Source organism: Podarcis pityusensis, assembly GCF_964106645.2.
Source record: "Podarcis pityusensis genome assembly, chromosome: 10".
Taxonomy (NCBI): Eukaryota; Metazoa; Chordata; class Lepidosauria; order Squamata; family Lacertidae; genus Podarcis; species Podarcis pityusensis.
Window position 1 is genome coordinate 37,182,530 of NC_138035.1, and position 25,999 is coordinate 37,208,528.

Genomic DNA, 25,999 nt, shown 5'->3' on the forward strand with positions numbered 1-25,999 from the left:
GTTGTGTCTAGTTAAAGAGGACTCAGATGTGAATCTAACAAGTGCAGTGATTCACAGAACTAGAGAATGTCATGGGACCTGGTAGGCAGGATAGTCAGATGTAAAAGCTGGGACTGAAATTCCCTCTTCTACATCGCTATTGAAAGCATGTAGGTCGGAGCTACCCCTGGCCACTCTTACTGGGAGGTTATCTAGTCCAAGCCTGCTCAGTCCAAACTTAAAGCCTCTGATCTAATATGCGCGCCCAGCAGTTTCCTTAAAACCATCTAAGGAAAAATATCCTGAATCATGGGATGAGATCCACTAGTGTGCCATGAGTGTGTCACCAGGATGCCAGGAGTCAGTTTTGGGTGGAAAATTGATAAACACTAGGTCCTGCTAGTAAAAGATGAAGTAAAAAATGTGGGGGAACCTAAGAGGAGTTCAGGTTTATGGAAGAGGATTCTGAATTAGAAGTTGAATTGCAGCATCACCTGAAGGTGTTTTTAAAAAAAATCTTAAGTAATATTGTATAGCATTGCAATGTAGATTTGTGCATGCTGCTTTTATTATGGACCTTCTAGTTCACAATGTTTGTTGTAATCAATCCCATGCACAGCATGGAGCCGCGAATGACTGAATGCCACCATTACACTTTTTCTTCGTGGCAACTGCACTTGCTTACCTTCAGGACTGTGGGCTCCATTTTGCAACTTCTGTTTGGGGAAAAAAATCCACTGTGCTGCTTCAAATGGTTAAAGCGATACACAAGTAAACCTGTGTCAATCTTGCAGCTGCTACGTCACAGTGGTGCTAGTCAGAGGAAAATTTGAGAGATTTGCATTAGGATTATTCAACATAAGCACTTTTTGAAGTCAGTAAGAAGGGCGCAAGTGTATGTAGCTACTCTTTTGGCTTGAAACATGATTGATTAAAGTTGCCTGAGATTGTTTTGTGTTGGGGTTCAACAAAGCCTTCCATCTGCCCACCCCCTCATTTCTGCATTTGCCTGATAGTAAATCCTGTTGGCATTGAATCAGATTGCTCCCGAGTAAATACCTATTTAAGCTTGGAGCTGTTGAGTAGCGAAACTTTCCCATCTACAGCAGAAGCCTCTCCTCACTACAGTATGTGCTTTTAGTTGCCATGGAATCCTGTACTTAAACGTAATGTTAGCTGCAGCCTCTGAGTCAACTTCATAGCACATGCTATTGTTTATGGCTCTTGCAAAGCTTAAATAAAGGACTTCAGGTTGGCTAAGAAGAATCCTTTTCTACATTGTACTTAAACACAGAAGAGGCACTGACAGCAGCTACTTGATACAGGGGTTGCATTGTTGAAAGCAACTTGCCCTTGCCTTCGCTGAGCCAAAGAATAAGAGCTGAGAAACAGCCGTGAGCTATCTTTAGGGATTGTTGGTGTGTGGCAGTTCTGCCTGCATCTGTTGTTGGTTGCATGGCCATGAATTATTTCACTGGCATAACATCTCAGGCAGGAAGGTAGTTTATTAGATAACACAACTTTTCATTGCTCGTTTTGTGTAAAGCTTGTCGTAATAATAGTTTTAAGTAGAGAAGCACAAGGTATCTTAATGTTCATTAAAACTGGCAAGCAGAAATGTGAAGAAACACCTGTTAAGATGAGTAACAGGCAGGTTGGAATCTTCATCCACAATGGCATTTTTTTGTACAGAGAATGGTGGCACGGTAGCACTTATTTTGGGGAGGGGGAGACTAACCAAAGTTTTATGAAATTTAGTGGTGTTCCCACAGTTGGCATAGATGGAAGCTGAAGTGGATCAACCATCCATTTTCCTGTTGTGGTTACATGTGGATAATCCTTATATGCACAGGCTGACACATGATTAAAGGCAGATTGTTTAATTATTTGGTTAAGGCAGCCTTCAGCAAAATCTGGTGTTTTGGAGCTGCAGCTCTGTGCTAGCTACAGATGATGGGAATTATAAAATCTGGAGGGCACCTGGTTAGTGAAGGTTGGGTTAAGTGCTTACATTGTCTAGCTTAATAATTAAGCAGCAGGCAGCCTCGTTTTAGGGATGCCGGTGGCTCTGTGGTCTAAACCACTGAGCCTAGGGCTTGCCGATCGGAAGGTCGGTGGTTCGAATCCCCGTGACGGGGTGAGCTCCCGTTGCTCGGTCCCAGCTCCTGCCAACCTAGCAGTTTGAAAGCACGTCAAAGTGCAAGTAGATTAATAGGTACCGCTCCGGCGGGAAGGTAAACGGCGTTTCCGTGCGCTGCTCTGGTTTCGCCAGAAGCAGCTTAGTCATGCTGGCCACATGACCCGGAAAAACTGTCTGCGGACAAACGTCGGCTAGTAAAGCGAGGTGAGCGCCGCAACCCCAGAGGCCTTTGCGACTGGACTTAACTGTCAGGGGTCCTTTACCTTTACCTTTACCTTTAGCCTCGTATTTGTGGGAAATTAATCATTCTGGCTAGTATATTTGAATAAGTTTCAGGAAAAACCCTTCCTTGCCCTTCTTTCACTTTTGAGCAGTGTCATTGCCCCTTGCCTCTCATGAATCCCCAATGCAATATGGTGCCATTTTTTTCAGTCAGTCAGATTTGATGACATCATCAAGTCAAATCTGAGAGATCTCATACAGCCAAATAATAAAGTCAAAAAGAAGAGATAACATTGCCTTCACTTTGGAAAGGCTTTTGATGATGTCATGAACTTACTTTTTAACCAGCACTAAAGGTTCCTAAGTAAACTGCACTCCCGTAGGAGAGGACAAGAGTCCTTTTATGGAGTTCTGTTTAAAAGGGCAGGTCCTTTTATGTGTCAGTAACTGGGTAAAGGAAAGGAAATGGAGTTAATAAACTTAACTGTTTTCAAATGGAAAAAAGAAAGTAGTGGAGTTCTGCAAGAATCTATATTTGGACCCATGGCATTTTAATTTATTATCTGGGATCAGAGGTATGCCATGTGGTAGCCAAGTTTATTCTGGATGGTAATAGCCAAGCAGACTGAAAAGAACTCCAGAAATATCTCTCCAAATTGGATGAAAGTCAGGCATACTAGAGCAAAATCCAATATTTGATGGGAATTGGAATCCAACAATTTCTGGGAAACTACACGTCTGTCACCTCTAATCTGCAGTTCAGGTCCTCTAATGAAAAAAATATATCATTAAAACTGGAAAAGAGAAGAGCAATTTAAGTAGCATGGAGATTGTGGCTTTTCCCAACAAGGCAAAGCTAAAGTGCTTAGGGCTTTTTAGTTAAGAAATGAGACTATTGAGAGGGGACCTGATGGAGATTTACCAAATTTTGAATGGTCTAGACTAGAGCAGAGGTTCCAAATTAACTACAGTAAGTACGGTACTGCAGATCCCCTGTTTTTCCAAAGCCAAGCCACAGACAGCATACTTTTTGGAAATTATTATTATTAATCATTACATTTATAGATCACTTTTATCTGCCAAGGATCTCAAGGTGGCGTACATGTCTCTCTTTCCTCCCGTTTCATCCTCACAACAACCCTGTGAGGTAGGTTAGGCTAAGAGTCACGGTGAGCTCCTTGGCTGAGTGGGGATTCAAACCTTGCTTTCCCAGGTCCTAGTCCAACCCTCTAACCATTATACCACATTGATATATCATTGGCAGTTTTTGTTGTGTGAATGGTGCCAGGGACCCCCTGAGTAGCTTATGTGGACGCCCTGAGGTCTGTGGTCCACCAGTTGGGAACCACTGGTTTAAAGAAAGAGTTCCAAGGAAGAAACATTTCTTTCTCTCTAACAACAACTACTACTACTACAGTGAAAAATTGTCAGCATTGTATTCCAAAGTATCATGTCACACAACCTGTGAGGCCATTTCCCCAAAACCCAGGCCACCTGTCTATCAGCTGATGTCACTTGTGATGTCGTCTGATAGTTGGGGTTAAATCCTGCATAGGCTCCACACCTGTTCTCAGCGGAGTTCCCAGCCAAAGCAGTAGGATTTAACTCGCTGCTCAGTTAATGGAACCTCTATGTACAGAGGCAGTGTACTTTGAAAAATAGCTTCTGAGGACACACAGTAGAGGCAGACATTGCCTTCATGTCCTGCTCATAAACTTTCTGGAAGTTTCTGATCAGCTGCTGTTTGGAACAGGATCCTGGACTAAGTGCATCCTTAGTTTGATCTAGCAGCTTGTTTTTTTAAGTTGTTAGATGAAGTGATTCATTGGTCCACCATGTCACATAGAAAAGGCTGAAAAGTTTGATAAGAAAATGCTATTTCTAGCAATAACCTGCCACTTTAAAATGTAAATAAATTACTTTTCTGAAATCATGTCACAGGCTTTGGCTAATGGTAAAACACATATTATTGCCTTAAATGGCAATTTAAAAAAAAACAATCTTGCAGGACTCAGTTAATTTTTCTGAGAAACAAAAAAACAAAACAACGCCACCACCAGATTCAAAGAGGATTCACTCTGTGACATTTTTATTAACCCTTTAAACATGACACCCCGTTCAATAACAATGCTAAGCCAGGCTATTGTATAAGGAAAATGCTAATTAAATCTAAACAAAAATTATACGAAGCAATATATTCCAAAAGTATATTACTAATAAACTGTAAGGTTAAGTCATTCCTATTTTTGGATATGACAATATTAAGCTATTTTATTTTCTATTTTCTATATCCAAAGACAACAAAGGCCTTAAATCAGCATCATACCTGGGTATTTTTAGCACAATCAATGGAAATACTATTGTATTTGAAGTTACCAGTTTAACAAAAAGAATATTTTTTTTTTAACCATGGCACCCGACAGGGCCGGCACTAGACATTCTGCTGCCTGAGCAAGGAAGCAAATGGAGACAAACCCTCCCCCCCCCCTTGTTAAGGTGCATAATATCAAAGGAAAGCCAAATTATTATGGCACATTAGGTAGAAAATCCCACAAGTACTATTTGTTCTCTCCTCCCTGGCAGTAAAAGCACAGTAATAAATACTTAGGAATATGCTGCCCTTTTGTGACACCCCAAACCAGCTGCCTCATTCTGCCTAATGGTAAGGCTGGCGCTGGAACCTAAAAGCCAAAGCCACCGGACTTTCCTTCTACACTGTATAAAGGAGATGCTGTTCAGTGGATAAAGTCTTAGCCTTTGACTGGGAAGATCTTTATTTAATCAAGCTGACTGAATGGCCCTGAGCAAGTAACTCTTTCAGACTAGCCTACCTCACAGGGTTGTTGTTAGGATAAAATGGGATAGCCACACAAGGGTTTCCCTGGGTGTGCTGGTGGAGGATCAGGATAGAAACGGACTACCTCCATCTTTTCCGTGGGTCTTGCGTAACAGAAGCACTTGGATTGGACACTGCAGGTGCAAATGACAGGAGTCCCTTTCCTTTACCTTGCCGCAGTGTAGACAGAGCAACTGCTCTGTTTTAAACAAATCTGGTGTGCTCTGTGTCTTGCAGAAATACTTCATGTCTGACATTGGATTAGAAAGGCTGTAACCTTTGCTTCCCATTGTGAAAAGTGGGCCAAGTTTCTGTGTTGTTCTCAGCAGTATACATATTTTGAATTAAATAACTTTGAAATGTTAGCAGGCATAATAACACTGTGACTACGGGGATAACTGCTTTTTCTTTGCCCCCAAAAGGCATTTTGACAAGCTGAATGGAAAGTGTAATATAAAGACTCTGTATTACATGATGGACTATTATGCAGTAAAATAGAATCCCATAGATATAATGTTCCCATTTTTCTTGCGCTAATTCATGCGAACACGTGAAGTCACATGTGTTATACAGTAGTTTTCCATGTTCCTTTTATTCCTGTGTGCCATTATTTGTGTTTTGCTGGATGTAGCAATTATTTGAAAGGCTTAGTAGCTTATAGCAGCTCACAAGGATGAGAAGGCTCTGTTTTTCACAGTTATTCTCACAGAGTTAATTGCATCACTTCGTAAATGCATTCAGTGAGCTCAGGCTGAAATGTGACATTTTGTATTAGACAGTTCTAGTCTGGTGTCTCAGCAGGCACACGGACCCTGCTGCTCTGAGGGAATTATAGGTTTGTCTCTCTCGGCAAATGTGTTTGGGTTTGCTGCAGTGTTAGTAATTCCATCCCTTTGAGGACTGAAGTATGATTGGGCTTGCTTGCCTGCTTTGGTAGGAGGAGGAAGAAAGAGGTTGTGGGTAGTGCGAGCAGCAATAAACATTAAACAAAATATGTTTTCATTGTGGGCATCGTACAAACGGATGTTTACTTCAAATGTGGGGGGGGGGAGTATTTTTGTAGTTCTGAAACTATTACTATGTAATGTGAAAACATTTTTGCTATTGGAATTTTTTAATAAATCATATAATATTTATTCTGGTTAGATTAGTCATTCACATTTTTGGCAATGTTTTCATAATCACAGCTTATATTTACTTCAATTCCTTAAACTAATTGAAGTTGTTACTGCTTAGGTCTTAATACTTAGGTTCTGAAACAAGTTGGTACTTTCTGTCAGTTTCCCATCTTTCTATAAATCTCACTCCTCCTGGGGCTCTTCTGATAGTATACCAGACCAGGGGATTACCACATACTCCCATCCTAACTGGTTTGGGATTCCTTTTCTCTCTCCAGAATATCTATCCCCTTCCTACTGAATTGAAACCCAAGTAGAGCGTTCCTTCACGGTTCCACTTCTCCTTTCTCTAGGTCAGCAACCAGTTCTCACTTGTCTATATACTCTTAAAAGAACACCCCAGCTCAGAGACTTCCTTCTCAGCTGTAGATATCTCCTCAGAGGACTCAGCTACATTGGCAAAGAAAAAACGCTTTATCTGCGTTATATATGCATTATAACACAGTGACACCAGATGGTTCCGATTTTGCCAACCCGATTTCTCATACAGAGTTTACAACGTGTTTAACTGAAACGCTTCTTTGATGTGTCTAGATCCAGCCAGGGCGAATTACAGCTCAAAGGCTATATACCCCTATCCAACTGAATGCCAGGAACCCATATTCCAGTTGCATTTATTTTTCCATCCCAAAGTGCTACCTCTACCCCCTCTTCTGGCTAGCTGTACCTGCAGCCAGTCAGAGTCTCCAGCCCAGCACTCTGCAAGCTCCACCACTCTTTTGCACTGGGTTGCTCTTTACATCCTTTCTGGCCCCCTTGAAAATAGGTGTCAGGGTCAAATTGGTGTTTGAATTGCGACCTGTAGAATTGTGAACTGGATTTTAAATATGGGTTGTTACGAACAAACCTGTTGCCTGAATTATCAGGGGTATTAATCAAAGATTTTCCCTATTGGTGATTTGACTTTCCTTTCGATCAGTGACTGACTGGGAGATCTGAAGCACCTCTTACATGACTCATAGGGTACCACTCTACAAAAATTGCATTGCAAATCAGAAACATTTTGAAGGAACTTTCATTTGCATTTGTTAACCTTTTGGCCACGCTTAGACTGAATGTAGTTTGCCAAAGTACTGATGAACCTGGAAGAACAGAATGAACGGCTCAAATGATCACATAAAAATAAAATGCCAAAAACCCACATTTGGATTTGGTTCAGACTTTAATGTCCAATAGGCTCTAAAGATGAAGCACTTAAGGGTATTGATAACACTTAGGGAACCTAAGGTTTTCATGGCTGCTTTTTATAATTAAAAAGCTGTTTTAACAATTTAATAACGAGAATAGTAGCTTTGAATAGATGACTATACTAGACTGGGCCCTGCATACCTTGAATATGATATACTACCCTTTGCCCCAACATAATCTATTACAATTTAGTATCCCCCTCCAACTTCCATCCTCTCTCATCACTGGCCGTGCTGGCTTGGACTGATGAGAATTGTAGTCCAACAACTTGTTGAGGTCATCACACTGGTTACACATGATCTATTAGGCCTACTGCTAGCCCATTTGCAAAGCTAAGCAGGGTCCAGTATGATTTCAAATTGGATAGGGGACCACGTGCTGAGATTCCTGCATTACATGTGATTGGACTCTGAGTTCCTCCCAACAATTCTATGATACACTCAATTATTCTGTTTGTATGCTTAGTTCATACAGCAAGGGTACATACAGCCATTCACATTGGCTTCTAAAGCTATAAAATTTCTGGAAATTCAGCAAATCGTGGCTGGTCCTCCTTCATTGTCATCACCACCACCACCAACATCTTAGTTAGTGGCATCAGTGCACTTGGTATTTTACAGCAGGTGTTGGGACCCTTTGGCCCTCCAGATATTGCTGAATTACAACTTTCATCCTCTTGGCCAATAACCATGTTTTCTGGAGCTAATGGGAGTTGTAGTTCAACATCCGAAGAGATAAAGGTTTACCACACCTGTTTTACAGGGTAAGTAAAAATGCCATACAGATTCCTGTCAAAGTTTGGAAGGAAGAGAACAGAAGGAGAGGAGGGACAAGACTAACAAGAGATAAATTGGAGCAAATCTATTTAAATGTACTTGGACTTAAATGCCACAGAGTAAGAAATGGGCAATGGGCTAAGAAATTGCTCCTTTTGAAGAGTTTGAAATGCCTTTTTGGTTCCTAAGACAAATTTTGATTTGGAGTTCAGCATTAGCATGTGCTTCTCCTATTTAATTTCCTAGTCCTTGATATAAACTTGGTTATAACTAAATCACAAATACATTTTTCATTAATTCACTTATGGCATGAGATTTAGGTATTGTTGTGATACAGCTCTGGCTTATGGAATAAGTATGTTAAATTTGTAATGCAGAATGGTGTCTTTGCCACAGCCAATACATGTAATTTCAGGGTAGGAAGATAAACCCGTTTGCTTTTAAAAATTAGATGGGAACATTTTCTGTTCTCACCCCAGAATACCAAAATACGCTAACTATGCAGAAACGTTTATACAGTGTGCTTATTTTCCCACAGCCTGTTGTTTATGCAAGCTGTACCCATAATTGCCTCAAGACTTCGTGAATTGTTCATGACAATTTCTCATTGCTAAGCAATCACTTAATATGGTTAAACTGCTAAGCTGAAGATAAATGACTTAAATTATTACAGAATAATAGCACATCTGCTAAGACCCTTCTAGTACTGCAGCAACAATAGACTTGTAATCGAAGAGGAATTCTTCATGTGCAAGAAACATTTTGTTAAGCTGTAGTATGTGATTTTGGATATACATGATTAACAACAAACCCTCCTTTACAAGATAATATATGTTCCAGTTCTGGTTTATTTAATGAATCCCTTATAAACAGGACTGAGGGAGGAAAGGTGCCAAGGACAGGTCTATTGCATGACATTCTAAGATCCCAAAGGAAATTAGGCTCCAAACAGAACTGGCACAGCCTCATGCCTTGTTTGAGTTTGTGCCACCTCCAAATATGTAGTGGAGGTTTTGATGCAGAGATGCATTAAAATGAAATTGATTCCCCCCCCCCCCAAAGAGAGAGAGAGAGTGTGTTTCGGTGGTACAGTTGTATAAGTAGAATGTATCATGTGAATACTTGCATACTTTTGCCAGGATTAGTTCACCACTTTAAAATGTGGGTGGGATCAAGGATATCTTCCTGCAAATATGGGTGGCGTAATGAACTAGCGTATCATCCAATATGCTGTGACTAGGCCTTTTCCGGGAGCCAATGGGCTGCAGCCTGCAGCAGGCTGTTTTAGTGGACGGGTCCAGGGCGGGGGAGTCAGACCCAAAAGAGAACCTTTTCCTTCTGATCCACTCCTAAACAAAAGCTTTAGCTTTGCTATTGCCCACATACTAACCCACGTTTTAAAAGCCTTTACCTTACTCTAGACAAAGTTGCTGGTCTCTGCAATGGGATGGTCTCTGCAATGTGGAACTTTCTACATTCCTCATAGCAATATGTGTGGTTTATCATTTAATTCCAGTGTTCCATATTTCTGTCACAACTTTTTCATTGCAGGAACTTTAAAGCACCTGGCTATATCAACAGCAGAGGTAAGCAGGGGATCCTTTAACGGATATTATGGTGTCCCTTTCGCGGGTGGCACTGTGGGTTAAACCACAGAGCCTAGGACTTGCCGATCAGCCAGCCACTGCATTATTGAAAATAAACGATTCGCTGGAACAACTCCATAAGAAAACAGATGCGATAAATGTGAAATTGGATGTTGCAAATATTGAAACTGATTTAATTGTAGAAAGTTTAAATAATTTGGGACAAAAGGTGAATACCAATTCAGAAACCACCCAGAAACTGATACAGGAATCTACTCCGATACGGCAAACTGCAGATGAAGTCAGGGAAAAAACCCTTGCTGCTGAATTTAAAGTAATACAACTGGAGAGGAGAGTCCCATCCATACAAAGACAACTTGATGAACGTAAGCTGACATTCGTTATGATTGAACTTAAAGAAGAACGGATGAATTTGAGGACCAGAGCCCTATCTGAATTGGAAAAGGAAAGCCTGACAGAGTTTCAGGAGGCGACAGGACTAACATTGGTTGAGAAAGAGAGGTATTTGGGGGTTAGTATGACCGCCAAAAATGTGAATCTGCTTAAGGACAACTGTGAAGGATGTTGGATTGAAGAGAAGGGGGATTTGGAAATATGGACAAATCAGAAGTTGTTACTGTTGGGCCGAGTCATTGTGGTGGGGATGAGGGCTGCTGTGTTGCTGGGGATGTTGCTTTTGTTTCAAACATTGCAAGCTCTGGATGGGATGGAGGGTCTCAGGAGGTGGCAGAGGGATGCTCCTAGAGTTGTTTGGCAGGGCAGGAAGCTTCGAGTCAAACTTAAGATATTGATGGATGCTAAAGAAGGAGGTGGACCTGACCTGCCAGACCTTTAAACTTCGTTGTGAACCATCTGCCTTTTGCTGGTTGAGAGAATGGTTGCTTCTTGAAAACACTGAAGTGTTGGACAATGGCAGACGAAGTTGATGGACTATAGGGAATTGGTGGAAATGACTGGCAAGATCCGAGACCAGGGTGAAGAGTCGGTGGAAGAAGATTGGAAAAAGTTTAAAGACTATTTATAGAAATATTGTAAAATTAAGGAATGTTAGAAAAATGTTGGAATGAAATTACATGGCTTTAGTAGAAATGTCATAAGGAATTAAGTATAAATAGATTAATAGAAAATTAAAGGAAAAGTATGGCAAGAATGTGTTAAGATAATTATACAACAGAAAACAGAGTAAGATGGAAAGGAATTGCTGATACAAATAATAGAAGTGGAATACAAAAAGGGAGGTCGCTGGAAATAAGTGAATGAAATATAAAATATTGAAAATGTTTGAGGTGTTTTTAAATTGTTTTTGTTTGTTTTTCCTTGATTTGTTAATCCATGTAGCGTTTTTGTATTGTATTCGTATTGTTTTTTTTCTTTTTCTTTTTCTTTTTTTTCTTTTTCTTTTTGTTTGTAGTGCTGTGTTGGAAATTTTGAAAAAGTAATAAATATCTTTTTTTTTTTAAAAAAAAAGGGCTTGCCGATCAGAAGGTTGGTGGTTCGAATCCCCGTGACGGGGTGAGCTCCCGTTGCTTGTCCCTGCTCCTGCCCACCTAGCAGTTCGAAAGCACGCCAGTGCAAGTAGATAAATAGGTACTGCTCAGGTGGGAAGGTAAACGGTGTTTCCGTGCGCTGCTCTGGTTCGCCAGAAGCGGCTTAGTCATGCTGGCCATATGACCCGGAAGCTGTATGCCGGCTCTCTCGGCCAATAAAGCGAGATGAGCGCCGCAACCCCAGAGTCGGCCACAACTGGACCTAATGGTCAGGGGTCCCTTTAGCTTTACCTTTTATGGTGTCCCTTCAAGGCCCCAGCCCATTTTGGTGACTAGCACGTTTGCCATACAGTCAGGTAATAGGACTGACAGTCATGGTTCTTATGGTTGTGGGCCTGAAATCCCTTCAACTCTCCACTCCCCAACATGCATTTGGCATGCAGGCTGGGCCACGGTACTAGTTTGTAGTAAGATTGTCCTGTGACTGGATCCTCAGCTTATGCTACACCAAACTCTGCTAGCATTCTGGTCAATAAAAGCTGTGGACATTTTAAATGCCACTGTAAGCAGTCTTTTCTTGCTTAACATTCTCCATGCTATGCTGCAGGCACAACCATTGCTTTTGTGACAGAAGCTAAAGTATGTGTACAGAGTGAGGCCAGGTGGACATCCATTCATAGCCATCGGGTACAGAAAGAACTTGTTCTAACTCAGGGGCAGAAAGCTTGTGGCTAAACTACAGTTCCCTTAATCCCTTACTAAATTTGCTAAACTACAGTTTCCATAATCCCTGATCATTGGCCATGCTGGTCATTATCTAATATTTCAGCAAATGTGCCTGCAGGAGTTGTGAGATGCATGCAGACATAAGTTTGTTACAGTTTATAAGAAATTATTCATCCCCACCCCCTGTAAATAGTCCTTTTGCTACAGTGATTGAACTTGCTAAATCAAACGGCTCAAATAAAAAAAGCAAAAGAAAGGAACTCGGTAGTTAGCTTGAACTTTAATTGCTTATTGAGTTTGTACTTCCTTACGCACTAACGTTTTATTATCCCACCTGAGGAAGTGTAGCGTTGAGCTGAGTGCAGAGCTTATAAAATTAAAGTTTTGAAATCTGCATGCAGAGCTTTGTGCCTCCACCGGTGGTTCATTTTTAGCAACAGAGTAAGAATTCTCATTAGAACATATCATTCAATATGTTCTACCGGCAGAGAGAACTGAGAGTAGGCAGGTCCTTTCCATTAGTTCTCTGTTACTTTTCTTATAATTCCTGATATTAAAAGTACTCTAGGGATTTACAGTGGAACAAGACTATTAATAAAGCCTTGCACCAACAAAATTTCAGCATGCTCATGAATAACTGAGCATCCTGAAAATGTGGCATTGATACAATAATACTTGAATAGTGCTTGCTAGATAAAGCAGTTCTATGGACTGGTGTCTGGGCTGGATGAGGGCCAATAAACTGACTGAATCCTGGCAAGATGGAGGCACTGTGGGTGGTTGCCTGCTTTGGATGAGGTTGAACTCCCCCTAAAAGAGCAGGTTTGTAGTCTGGGGGGGTGATCCTTGATTCTTCTTTGTTGCTAGAGGCCTAGGTGACCCCAATGGCTAAGGGTGCCTTTTACCAATTTCTGCCGGTAAGACAGCTGAAACTGTTCTGGACTGGGATAGCTTGACCTCTGTTGTTTATGTGCTGATAGCCTCCAGGCTGGAGTAGTGCAATATGCTCTATGTTGCGCTGCCCTTGAGATTGCTCTGGAAGCTGCAACTGGTGCAAAACGCAGCGGCGCAGCTGCTCATTTGGGGCAGGATATCACCAACACATTACCCTGCTGTCAAAGAATTGCACTGGCTGCCAGGGAGCAACTGCAGTAAGTTCAAGGTAATTGTTTTTGTGTATAAAGCTATGGACAGCTTGGACCAGGATACCTGAAAGATCACCTCACACCTTATATACCCAATGTGCTCTGCAAGTGAGGACAGGGTTGGTGGACCTTGGTAATCTTTCATAATACGACGCCTTGCGCAAGCCCAAAATTTGGCAACCTCAAATGGATCTTCTCAGTTTTGCACCCCTTCGGCTTGGCACCCTTGTGTGGGGGAACTGCCTGCACTGACTTAAATCCAGCACTGGCGAGGAATTCTTGCAATTACAATCTTATCAAGAGGTCTCTTCTGCACCATGTTGGGTACAAATTGGGGACTTGAGTGTTGTAGCACCTACCCTTTGGAATTCCCTCCCCTTGGATATTAGATAGGCGCCATCTCTGTTGTCTTTTTAGCACCCACTGAAGACCTTTCTTTTTCAACAAGTTTTTTAAGATATCTTTCCCAGTCTGTATCTGTAATGGAATTGTTTTTAAGATGTTTATATTGTTTTATCATCTTGCTTGCTGCCCTGGGCTCCTTTGAGAGTGTGGGAGGTATATAAATGTAAAAAAGAAAGAATATTACAGGATTGTAATTAGGAACTTGCAGAGCTTGCAGGGCAGCTCTTTGTGGCTGATTAGCTGCTCTCCCTGTGCAAAGAAGGAGCAAAAAGGGTTTTCGTGTGTGTGTGTGTGTGTGTTTCTTTGTGGCTGATTAGCTTCTCTCCCTGTGCAAAGGTCAGAGGGGGCAGGGTTTCTGTTGAGGCAGGTGATTAGCTGTGGGAGGAGCTTAACAGAGCTTGCAGGGCAGCAGTTGAAGAAGGAGCAAAAAGGGTTTTCTTGTGTGTGTGTGTTTCTTTGTGGCTGATTAGCGGCGTGCGCAGTTTGAATCCATCTTTTAGATTGAGGGGAGCTAGTCTCAAACGTTTGTTGGGGGAGACCTAGGTTTTTTGGGGGGGGGTTATTTGTCCTGTCTTCACGCTTTTTATGATGGAGGACCGCTGTAGCCACCCCCAACGACACGTTCTCAAGATGGAGGGGGAGGGAACAGCTGCAGTCGCCTGCGGTTCCTGCGCAATGTTTGCCATCTTGCCAAAGGTTGCAGGCAGCTTTACCTGCAGCAATTGCATGTTGATTGCCCTCTTAGAAGACAAAGTCCAGCAACTGGAGGAACGTGTAGCTACGCTCCAAAGAATTAGAGAGCTGGAGCTCTTCTTGGAAGCAACAGAGCACACCGTCTCCACCAAGGAGGAGACAGGGGACTCCCCTGAGAAGGAGGCTAGTTCACCAACACAGGAACCAGATATATGGAGAAACGTGACTCAAAGAAGTAGGAGGCCCAGGGTTCACTCTGATTGTTTAGAAATACACAATCGCTTTGAGGTCCTCTCCCCTAGCATGGAAGACGAAGAGCAGACTCCATTTGAGGATCTCTCCCTCATTACAGTCGATCAGGTATATGAAGACGAGCAGCAAAGTCAGTCCTCAGGGAATGTGTAGGCGACCTTGGAACGGACAGCTCACGGAAGAACCCCGACCAAACCTAAGAGGAGGCGTGTAGTGGTGATAGGGGATTCCATACTGAGGGGAACAGAAGCAGTGATCTGTGGGCCTGACAAGATGTCTCGGGAAGTGTGCTGTCTCCCTGGGGCTAAGATCCAAGATGTAACTGAACGACTGCAAGGAATCATAAAACCCACTGACAAATACCCCTTCCTCTTGGTTCATGTGGGAACCAATGACACTGCAAGCAATAGCCTCCAGAAGATCAAAAGAGACTACGAGGCTCTGGGCAGGAAATTGAAGCAATTAAATGCACAAATTGTCGTCTCATCTGTCTTCCCAGTTGAACGACGTGGCCCAGGGAGAGAGGGAAAAATAGTGGAAGTGAACAGCTGGCTTCGCAAATGGTGTAAACAGGAACGGTTAAGGGGTGATATGATAGCCATGTTCAAATATATAAAAGGATGTCACATAGAGGAGGGAGAAAGGTTGTTTTCTGCTGCTCCAGAGAAGCGGACACGGAGCAATGGATCCAAACTACAAGAAAGAAGATTCCACCTAAACATTAGGAAGAACTTCCTGACAGTAAGAGCTGTTAGACAGTGGAATTTGCTGCCAAGGAGTGTGGTGGAGTCTCCTTCTTTGGAGGTCTTTAAGCAGAGGCTTGACAACCATATGTCAGGAGTGCTCTGATGGTATTTCCTGCTTGGCAGGGGGTTGGACTCGATGGCCCTTGTGGTCTCTTCCAACTCTATGATTCTATGATTCTATAACTTTGAAACTTATGGGTGTAAATATTTTTAAACTGACCTCTTCATATCTTAATGGTGATGTTGTGACAGCTTGAACCTGGAAGTCAAAGATTTGCAATACTTGTTGAGAATAGGGACTTGAGTAAACAAATAATTCCCAACATTAATTCCTAAACTTGAAACGTATTATTTTTTCTGATTTCTGGGCAAAATTTATTTTTATTATTATGTTTGTTCACTTATCATTATGGGTCAGTGAAATAGACAATAAAGTAACAGAAGAAAGTTAAAATCCTGTCTCGTTGCCATGGGTGTCCAGCAGGAAAATTGTTTCCTGCGTTTCAGATCCTGTAAGATACAAAATATTCAGCTTCTCTGGGACTAACAAGACTGAAATATATCCAGCTGCCTTTAATATAACAGTAGTTCTTGTTTGGTGGGCTGTTGTATTAAGCTTCAGATATTCTGTCTGCATTTAAGACTGCCAGTTATGAGTTTTGCAACCGTTTCAGGGTACTCCAGAATATGCCTCCAGCTGGGAACACTATGATTTTCATACAAATGCATTTGTACAAACTGATGGGTTTTAATAGTTCCCACATGCCCAATTTTGTACATATTGTTCTTCATTGCTAAGCTTCCTGCACTATTATCACCTGGCTACTGAAACATTGATTCACATTCCTGTACAAAAAAGAATCCCCTCTGATGAAAATCTATTAATACATCCAAAACCATTTGAGATCACCCACAGATGATCTTTGTGTAAGCTACAACAACTGTAATGTGGATTCAGATTACAGCAATTACCTGAGAGCAATAAAGGGTTTTCTTTCTGTGTACTGGCTAATATATGCTTCTAATTATGAAGTGCTTAAGATTACTCTTGCTATGCCAGGAAGGCTTTAGAAAGACTACAGTATTCTCAAGAACTGACTCAATTTGCCTTTCTTAACAAAGTGGTTATCTTTTGTTTGTTTTTACTGTGCTGAACCCAAGGCCAACAAGTGATTAACCTGTAAAGTGTGAAGATAAAGTGTCTTGTGGCTAATATATGTAAGCTATCTCATTTGCCTTTGGAAGAGAAACCACATTTCTTCTAATTAGATAATATGTTATTATAATAAGACTGTTAGGCTTCACAGCACAAATAAAACTTCAATTATTTATTCTTCTTTTAAGTTGGCTACCATGCAAATAATCCAGTCAACTAGGTCCTCAAATGCAATATTGTAGAACCATAGCATAACATTATACAGGAAGACAGCTGAACCAGCAATACCATGGTTTTCTCCTAGCAGAGAGTGGGAGAGGCAAACATAAGTTCAGTTGCAGGCTGCCGTCTTTTCCTGCAGTATTCTTTGATGTCAGACAGACTTTTCAAAGCACATGGTTCAGCTTGTCACTTGAAATAGCAGGCTGATGCGTTGTTTTGCAAGCAAATATACTTGCGAGAAGGTTTTTAGCCTGCTGCTGTACTTAGCAAGGCTGTAGTACTTAGTCAGTGACAGTGAGTAAATCCACTTGCAACAAGGTGCCACTGTCTACCCTTTCACAGGCCAAGCTGGAGTACCTCCTGCATGAGGAAATACCAATTTTGAGAAAGCATCCCAGCCCAGCACTTGGAATGTTGAAGTGTTCTTTATGCATAAATCATCAATGTACAAAGACCAGCACAGTACAGTATTGGGTCAACTAATGTATTGGGTCAGCTAATGAAGGGCACACCGAACACCGTCAAGGAGATTGAACTTAATATAGCTTCTCGTTATCTTATCAATCTCTTTATCAAGAAAACTGCATCACCCATCCAGTTTTAATTTGCTGAAAATACTGTGTCTGATAAGTGTGTGTACACACACACACACACACACAGTAGCTTGTGCTATTAAAATTTTGTGGAAAATACTTCAAAATTTGGCAGGTCTCAGAGAAATTGCTTCATGTAGCAGCAAAAATTGGCAGGTATGGGATATCAGCAATCACTATTGCAGTCTAGCAAAACATGATACCAGCAGAACCAAATATCTATGGGTACAGCCATAGAACATAATTATGTGCTTAATTCACATAACTCATTAACGCTGCTGTAGTCATTGTCGTATAAGCCTTAGGCTGCTCTACCAGAGCTACTGCAGAGTATAAAACTGTGCTGCACAACTATTAGCTACTATATGGGGCCAACAGAATGAGAAAAGTATGTTATAGTAAGAAACGATGGTTACAGTTTTCCAACTAGCTTTCAAAAATAAAGAAAAACCAACTTTTTAAACTTAACCCTGGTGGTCCTTAAGATCTAGAGCTTTGCTTCAGGACTCAAATGTGGAACTAGTGGGCCTCCAACTGGACAACCATTCCCAGCATCACTGACTTCACAATGTTGTGAAGGCTATCTGTATGGTGCACTCAAAGTCGTTTGCACCTCTATAAAATGTCCCATGATTATGCATTAGAGCTCCGGATTTTAATATCTTAATAATTGTGGTAGACATGACAAGTTAATAATTTTATAACGCATATTTCAAGGGCATTATTCAGGGGAAAGGAGCCAAGATCTAAACAGAGTGGTGTTCATTTCAAAAATTCAAGGTGTATCAGTGTGGTACTAAGAGATTTTAAGTATGGCTAAGATCTGCAAATTCCAATCAATTTTACTGCTGTTTGAGGAAGATCGTTGTTGTCAGTGTAACAGTTTTTCTTTGCATTGGCTCTTCCAGCACCTGTTGAGCTATTTGTATTAACTGACTGTTGGGGTTTCAGACAAATGGATTATATACCTGTGGATATTGTGCTTCTGTAGAGCAAACTCCCACAGTGGCTGTTCAGTGGATGGATTAAAGCATTTACTGGCGAAATTACATGTAAGCTAAAATAGCGGGCTTGGAACTTTCAAAAAGTGGTATCTCTTTATTCAAAGCACTCTGTACTATGCATTTAAAGCAGATTCAAAGCACATTATTTTCCCCAAAGAATTCTGGGCACTGTATTTTATTAAGGGTTAACTTTGTGAGGGGTAAGCTACAATTCCCAAAATTCATAGAGGGACAGGATGGGTTTCAAAGGTGCTTTAAAGTATAGTGTGTATACGATTTTGGTCAACTTCCCAGATAATTTGCATTTACTAAATGTTTGATCCTCCGCTACTAAAATCTGTAGTTCATTAACAGTGCACCTAAAATATATGCTTTTTATTCCATTGCCACATTAAATAGTGTGGTTGAGATTATCTCCAGGAAGAATGGCATTTTAAAAAACTCAGAACTGATGCCATGTGACGATATGTAGATAGCTGCTCTGTGATAAGCATTATGCCTACCTTTTAGATTTCATTTTGAATTGTCAATTCGGTCCTTCAGTGTGTCTCAGGCTGTCTACATTACCAAGTTAAAACACAGCTACCACAGATGGTTCTTTTTCTCAATTTGGATCAAAGCTGGTATAGGGAAAAACTAATCCAAACACAGTATTTCATGTGGAACAACAGGATAGATATGAAATGTGGTTATCATCACATGTCCTTCACTTCCCAAATCAGTGATGGGAATGCTCTGAATAAGGAGCATTATAACAAGAAGCCTTTGCTTCTGATGTAAGCTATACACATTGTGTCACTGGCCAACCTAATGTGCAGATAAGCTGAAGAAACCAGAATCAAACCTTGGTCTGAATGCTGCTTGACAAGCTTTAATAACAACTGATGAAACAGTATGTTTTTTACTAACAACTTAAAGATGTGCACTTTGGCTGTGATCCTAGGCACTTTTTTATTATTTAATCAGCAAGATGTGTCCTCTTCAAGTCAATGTGTCTTTGCTCCAGGATGCTGTTATCTAGATCAAGACGGCTTATCTAAGATGGCATGGTGTCACACAGCGCATTTGATCCTGACAAGTACATCTTGTTACTGTAAACTCGACAAATCTGCTTTTGGTTCTTAGTTATAACCCACACAGTATTGCAGTTGTCTGTCAGAACAAGTATTACAGCATTGCCATTGTGTTCCTCTGATTTTGTCTCTATTCTGGGATTTGATATTGCTCATAGCGCAACTTATAACTTCAAGAAGAGGAAGGAGATAAAATAATGATCTCAATGTTAGTATTGTATAACTGTAGAGGTGCTAAGTCGAATGCCTGTGTGGTGATCGATAATGTGGGGAGTTTTTATTTCATCGTATCTTCTATCCTGAACTGAAGGTGTTATGATGATGCTGTGTGTTATTTGTATAGCGCAGGGGTAGGCAGTCTCTGGCCTGTAGGCCAATATTGGCCCACCAAGATTTCTAATTTGGCCTACAAGGTCTTTCCCCTCAAAAGCACGCTTGCCTGTTAACCACTGAGTGTGTGACATCAGCTGATGGGCAGGGTTCAATTCTGCATTTGCTGTGCATGCCAGTTTCCCACAGGGAATATTTGCAATTCACTTCTAATGGAGGCCTGGGATTTATAATACATAGGTTTCACAGACTGCTAAGGACAACTATGTTGCTACAAAAGCTATGTGCCTTGTCAGGTTTTTTTGTTATGCCAGTTTGCATTAGAGACCACCCTAAATAATGGTCCTTGATTAAAAACCAATGAAATCTTTTGATAGGTAAAATGGTTCTGACTGTATAAAATAAAAAGGAAGTCTGAGTGGCAGAGCATGTGAAGGGCTCATGTGAGAGTCTGCATCTGGGAGTTGAAGCAGCAGCATTTGCCTGTAGAAGAAGCAGAAGCCAGAGTAGAACTGGGAGGTCCTAGCAGCAGCAGGCAGTGGCTGTCCAAAGAAGAAGATCAGGAAGCTGAAATAACAGAAGGCTGAAACTGAGGAGGTCTACAGGGAGAACAAGATTCCAGCAGCAGTCCTCCAGAATAGTAGGAGTCAAATTGTCAGCTGTTGGCAGTTGTCCACAAGAAGCAGTAAGTTCCTGCCTAGACAGAAGACAGTATAAACCTGTGAGTTGGCTGGGGGAGGAAAAGATAAGAGTATTTGGCTGTAGACTTAGACGAGGAAAAATATCTAGACAGGTTTACAGAAAGTGTCATTTAAAAATCTAACCTGCAAATATAATATGATATTTTGTATAAGTTTTAATAAATAATTTATTTGTTTGGCTTTTAAACAAGTCTTATTTTCACCCCTCCCCTATTTAATAAGTGTTTAACTTTAAAGCTTTTTTAAAATGAATTTTATTAGCATGCTGGGGGAAAGATTCATTGAATAGTCATATGCTGATGCTGTCTTGGCCAGAGGTGAGGCTACTAACCATGTTCACATTTCTAAGCCCTAACTTTTTGAAAGCAATATTTGAGCACAGTGTCAAAACGTCAAGACATAACAAGCAGCTGTCTTGTAAGCAATGTTTGGCCCTTTGCCACTGCCTTGAGTCCCTCATCCGATTCCTTTCAATTTTCAGTGGATAGGAAAAAGCAAAACAGATGAGAGAAAAAGTGAAAAAGGAATTGGTCAGTTCTCCCTTGAGTATCATCCTCCTCTGCCTTTAGCTCTGACAATTAATCCCTGCTTTCCTACTGCAGGAATCTGAATTATAAATATGTTGTAGAAGGAAGCATGGGAAAAGAATACCACTAATAAAAAACAACAGTTTCAGGGCTTTGGAATATGATACAATTATTTGCTAAAATAAGGCTCCTTGCCTTCTTAAACAATGAAGCTGTCAGAAAAGTCAGAGCAGAAATATATTTCACACTGATTTTCCTAGATATATTTTCTCCTGCAGCTTCTTTTTCTGTAACAAAAGAAGAGAGAATCCAGTCCTAAATAACTGCTTCAAGATATGAACAGATTACCTTTAGTTTGGGAATACTTCTACAAGTATTTATCTTGCCAGGAAAAGTTGTTAAAGCCTGTTGGTGATTTTGGTAATCCATAGATAAAAATGGAGGCTAGTTGTCAGTGAGGATGAAAGTGGATTATATGTATTTTCTAGAACTCCCGTACTGCAGGAGTACAATGTTGGACTTGCAGGAGTACAATGTTGCAGTATATCTCCATTAGCTGCTTTTTTGTTTGAATTTATAACATCATCATCATCATTATTAGAATTTATATACCGCCCTATACCCGGAGGCCTCAGGGCGGTTCACAGAATAAAATCAAAATATAAAACCACAAAATACATAATCAAAATAAAAGCAACCCAATAACCCCCCACAAGAAAAAAAAAACACATTTTAAAAGGGCATAGGGTGTCAATAAAATCAACCAAAAGCCTGGTTAAAAAGGAACATTTTTGCATTGGCCCCTAAAGGTGTATAATGAAGGCACCAGGCGAACTTCCCTGGGGTGACTATTCCACAGAAGGAGAGCTACTGCAGAGAAGGCCTGTTCTTGTGTTGCTAACAAGACTCCCTTCCTGGGCCTCAGATGAGCTCTGCACAGGCCTTTGTTGGATGCCTTTAATTGAGGTTCCTCATTGCAGAGGGTTAGACTTGATGACCTGCAGGATCTCTTCCAACTCTGCAATTATATGATGCTATGAGTCTGTCTATGCAGTATGTGTGCTGATTTGGCCCAGTGTTTATGTGAGCCACAATTGCACTTGACAACTTTTTTCCCTTTGATTGCCTTTCTCTGTAATCTATGAGACGGCATAAGGTCAACCCATTTGCTACCCTGTCTTACTAACGAATGTGCCAACATGTTGAAAGAAGCGCTGCAGCCGTGATGAATGATGTCTGCTTCTAATAGGTATCAGTTTATTAGTGTAGCAAAGTGTAGGCACCAGTCTGGCAATTTGAAGGCTAATGTTGCAGAAGAGTCATGCATACACCTCTTAGTGGTGTCTAGGAAACTGTGTTACCAGATGTTTGACCATTCTCATACGCCTACAAGAATAGGGCTCCTCCCAAAATCATTCTTGTATACAGGCAGATAGGAATTTAGAGTTGTACAGTACACCACAAAATTGAGCAGTGAATTAGAATCCCTTGTTTTGTCTACTATGAGGGTGAATTCTGTTTTGATACTGTTGTTGTTCCAAGCAGCAGATCCAAGGAAGTTTCTGGTGATGAAAGCTGATTTTTATAATATTATTTTGTAAGAGAGCTAAGGGGGAGAAGAGGGCAAAGGGGTGAGAAACCTTTCGCCTTAATTTATGTAAAGAGTGTGGAGCAACCTGGTATAAGTAGACACTGGAGGTTTGCCCCTACATGAGCAAGAGGGGTAGAAAGAGATGGATGTCAGGGGCTGGGTTTTTTTTTGTTCCTCACCTCTGAACAAGAGTTTGGAACAATATCTGAGAATGTAGAAGCTCCTAGGTGAGGATTATAAATTGGTAATCTGGCACACTGCCAGAGCTATTTTAAGATTGCTATCTGTACTGTAATGGCCAAAGTCCTCTGGGGTTGTTTGTATATTTTAACGAACGAATGTGGTTCCACCTTTTCTTACCTATATAATATATTTTCCTGGGAAGCTTGAGAGCACCCCCAGAAGTACAGGTAAATACTTTCTGAGAAGCCTAGTTGAATCAGCCCTTAGAAAAATTCGAATAAACAAGCTCTTCCAGCTGCTGTATTGTAGAAAGGAAGCAGTCTACTTATATGTGTTCTTCTCTTTATTAAGTCAAGTCTTTTATGTTCGTCCTGGTTCTATAATCAGCATGATTCAGGGCTGGTGTAGTGGTTGCCACACCTTTGTATTACATAGTTACATACTGTCGGAAAGTCACATGACTTTAAATTTAATTGGTATCGCAGTCACTTGCAGCAGCTCAGCCTATCTGGCCATCAACTGCAAATGCCATCCATGAACTTTGCCTCCTTAGGAAAGCAGACTTTGTTTTTGTGTTACAGGTTTCAACTGGTATTACCTGCCGCATTGTGCTGTTTGTTGTAGGTACTAGTGCTAGTACAAGTCATGGCACAAGCTGGTGTGCAGGCTGCCTTGTGAAGGCAAACCCAGGACCCTAAAATAATTATTTTTGACCAGCTAAATGGCAGACCCAGATGGGGATTCAGATGAAGGCTTGAAATTTAAGCAGAAAACTTGTGCAGATCTGCTGGTAAGGAGTTAAGAAATTATGATGGTGGTCCAATGTCTTTAAGAACACCGAGGTTTCTCAAATTCTGTCAGAATCATTAATTTGATCTTTTGGTCTCTGGTAAACAAATTGTGCGTTTTATTAACCTGCCGTTTTGTTTTGTTTTAATGCAAAGGAGTGTGTAGTTTTGTGGGTGGGAGGAAAAAAATCCCAAACAAGATTTTTGATAATGTCTTTTGTTATTTCTAAGGTTGTGTGTGTGCGTGTGTGTGTGTGCGCGTGTGTGTGTGCGTGTGTGTGTGTGTGCGCGCGTGTACAATTTAAATATTTATTTAATTTTAAAAAATATATATTTAGCCTATAGATCTAGTGCCCTCTATAATAGATTCAAAAGCACATATCCATATATGAACCATGCAATCTTTAGAACACATTTGTATATTAACTTGAAATAATTGAGGATACTGAAATCACTAATACATGTTTGCCTGAAGTGGGAAAACGCATTCCTATGAATTGATCACCAGAGCAGTTTTACTTCTTTTCGTGCTCCAGTTGTATGTTACCTTATACAAAGACTTGAAGAGACAGTCAAAACCAAATTACAAATAGGAATATTATCTCATTAAAAGTACTATCATGATTTACAAGCCTCAGTTCCACCAAGTGCTTATGACGGCCTGATAATATCTTGAGACCTTGGGGTGTTAAATGGATAGATGTTAAAATGAAGTGATTGTCTATAAAATATAACTGCAGTGATCAGACAGGATGGCTGGATATCCCATGCCTTGTTGTGTCCTGAATTACATAACCACTGTAAGTGAGCATGTGCAAATATCTGTATCTTTTGATTAAAATGAAATGTTTGTGTGCACGCTCATGTTATGGAAAAAGATAAATGACCTTATAAACATTTTCGTATGAGAAGCTTGGCATGATGACTAAAATGTAAGGAAAACACGCTACTGATTTGTATCTGAAATGCATACATATTTTTAAATTATACTTCAAGAGCAGGATGACTACTATAAGCATATAGCATATTCAGATGAAAGCTTAAGATGATATTGTGCAGCAATTACTGTAGTCTGTTATTAATGAGCTTTCGAAGTTCTCCAAATTATTCTCTCCCTCTCCCTGAGGTAAAGAAAGAACATGTAAAACAGCAAGAAAGCCAGAAAGAAACAGTGCCATTGCAAATTGTGCATAATTTCTCATTAAGGGTCTTGATTTTGCTGGGTACTAAATACTCACCACATTGACCTCACAGGAATAGAAAATGTGGGAAAGAATATAATAAAGGTGGGAGGTAAACTATGCTTTTGCATGTACGGTACTTTGTTTCTGGTAGCAATGTGAAGGATACTTTTGGTGACTTTGCATCTTTGTGGAGCAATAGGGTCCATGGGGTCTATGGATTCTTAAGCACTAAAACCTTGCTGATTTAGATGAAACATCTAAGGACCAGTTTGCAAAAGGAAATGTTTGTCTTCCCTTAGGTACTACTAGCATGTTGTGTAGGGCTGCATGTGACATTTTCTTTTCATCCACATCCAAGTTGAATCTCATGCACAAATTACTTTTCTGTTTACATCTTCTGTGGTGCTGATGATGCCAAGGCTGCAGGTTCGATCCCCCAAGGGGATAGCTGCATATTCCTGTATTGAAGAGGGTTGGACTAGATGGTCCTCAGGATCCCTTCCAACTCTACAGTTCTATGAGTCTATGATCTATACATGTAATTTCTAATTCTGTAATGCCTGAGTTGGCTTACAATATTTATTTACTTAGGTGATTTAGAACCAACTCATTAAAATCAACTCCAGAGCAGGATGCAACATAAACATATATTGTTACATGTCACCCCAATCCCCATGAGCAGTGCGAGATTCCAGGCATTTCAGTCATTTACCTGTTTCCTTTTGGGAATAAGGCACAGCAGAGACTGGTGTCTTTATTATATATGGTTTATTTGCACATATATACAACCTGAACCTAAATGAAGGGATTTCAGAGCATTCACATCCCAAGAGAGTCCAGCCTCCTCCATAAGCCTCCTCCTTGGATTTAAAGGACAGCAAAAAGCCACCCTCTGTCTCTTTCCCAGCCTGTCATCTCCAGCTCACTTGGGAGTTCTGTCCTGCCTTCTTCTCGCTGCTAACCAGTTCCAAGCCTACGTCATTCAAAGTTGAAACCCTAAACCTGGCCTTTGCCTCTGTCCACTAGCACCCAGCAAAAAAGGACCCCCTACTTTTCCTTGCCCTCTGATGGTTCACTTGATGAGCCATCATTGGTCCTTTGCTGAGCTGGCTTGTCTTGTCAGCATAACTGAATCCCGGGGTTTTCCGTGTTGGGCAAACTTTAATCAAACCTTGATTAAGTCTTAACTTTTACTAAATTCATAACACTTTTAGGTGGATTTAGCTTCCCCTTCCAACCTGGCAACTCATAACATTTTGCTATAATG

At 40.8% G+C, this 25,999-nt stretch overlaps 1 protein-coding gene across 2 annotated transcripts in view; it reads left to right on the forward strand.

Moving 5' to 3' along the window:
- TMCC3 (transmembrane and coiled-coil domain family 3) overlaps positions 1–25,999 on the forward strand; it is a 94,173-nt gene that overhangs the window by 2,153 nt on the left and 66,021 nt on the right. The window contains exon 1 of one of the 2 annotated variants that reach the window (XM_081022509.1): positions 23,324–23,550. The exons of the other annotated variant lie outside the window; for it this stretch is intronic. Within the exon in view, the coding sequence (XP_080878635.1) occupies positions 23,482–23,550 (69 nt within the window). The 5' untranslated portion in view covers positions 23,324–23,481. Of the gene's footprint in view, positions 1–23,323; positions 23,551–25,999 lie in introns of those variants that run through there. 2 annotated transcript variants of the gene reach the window in all.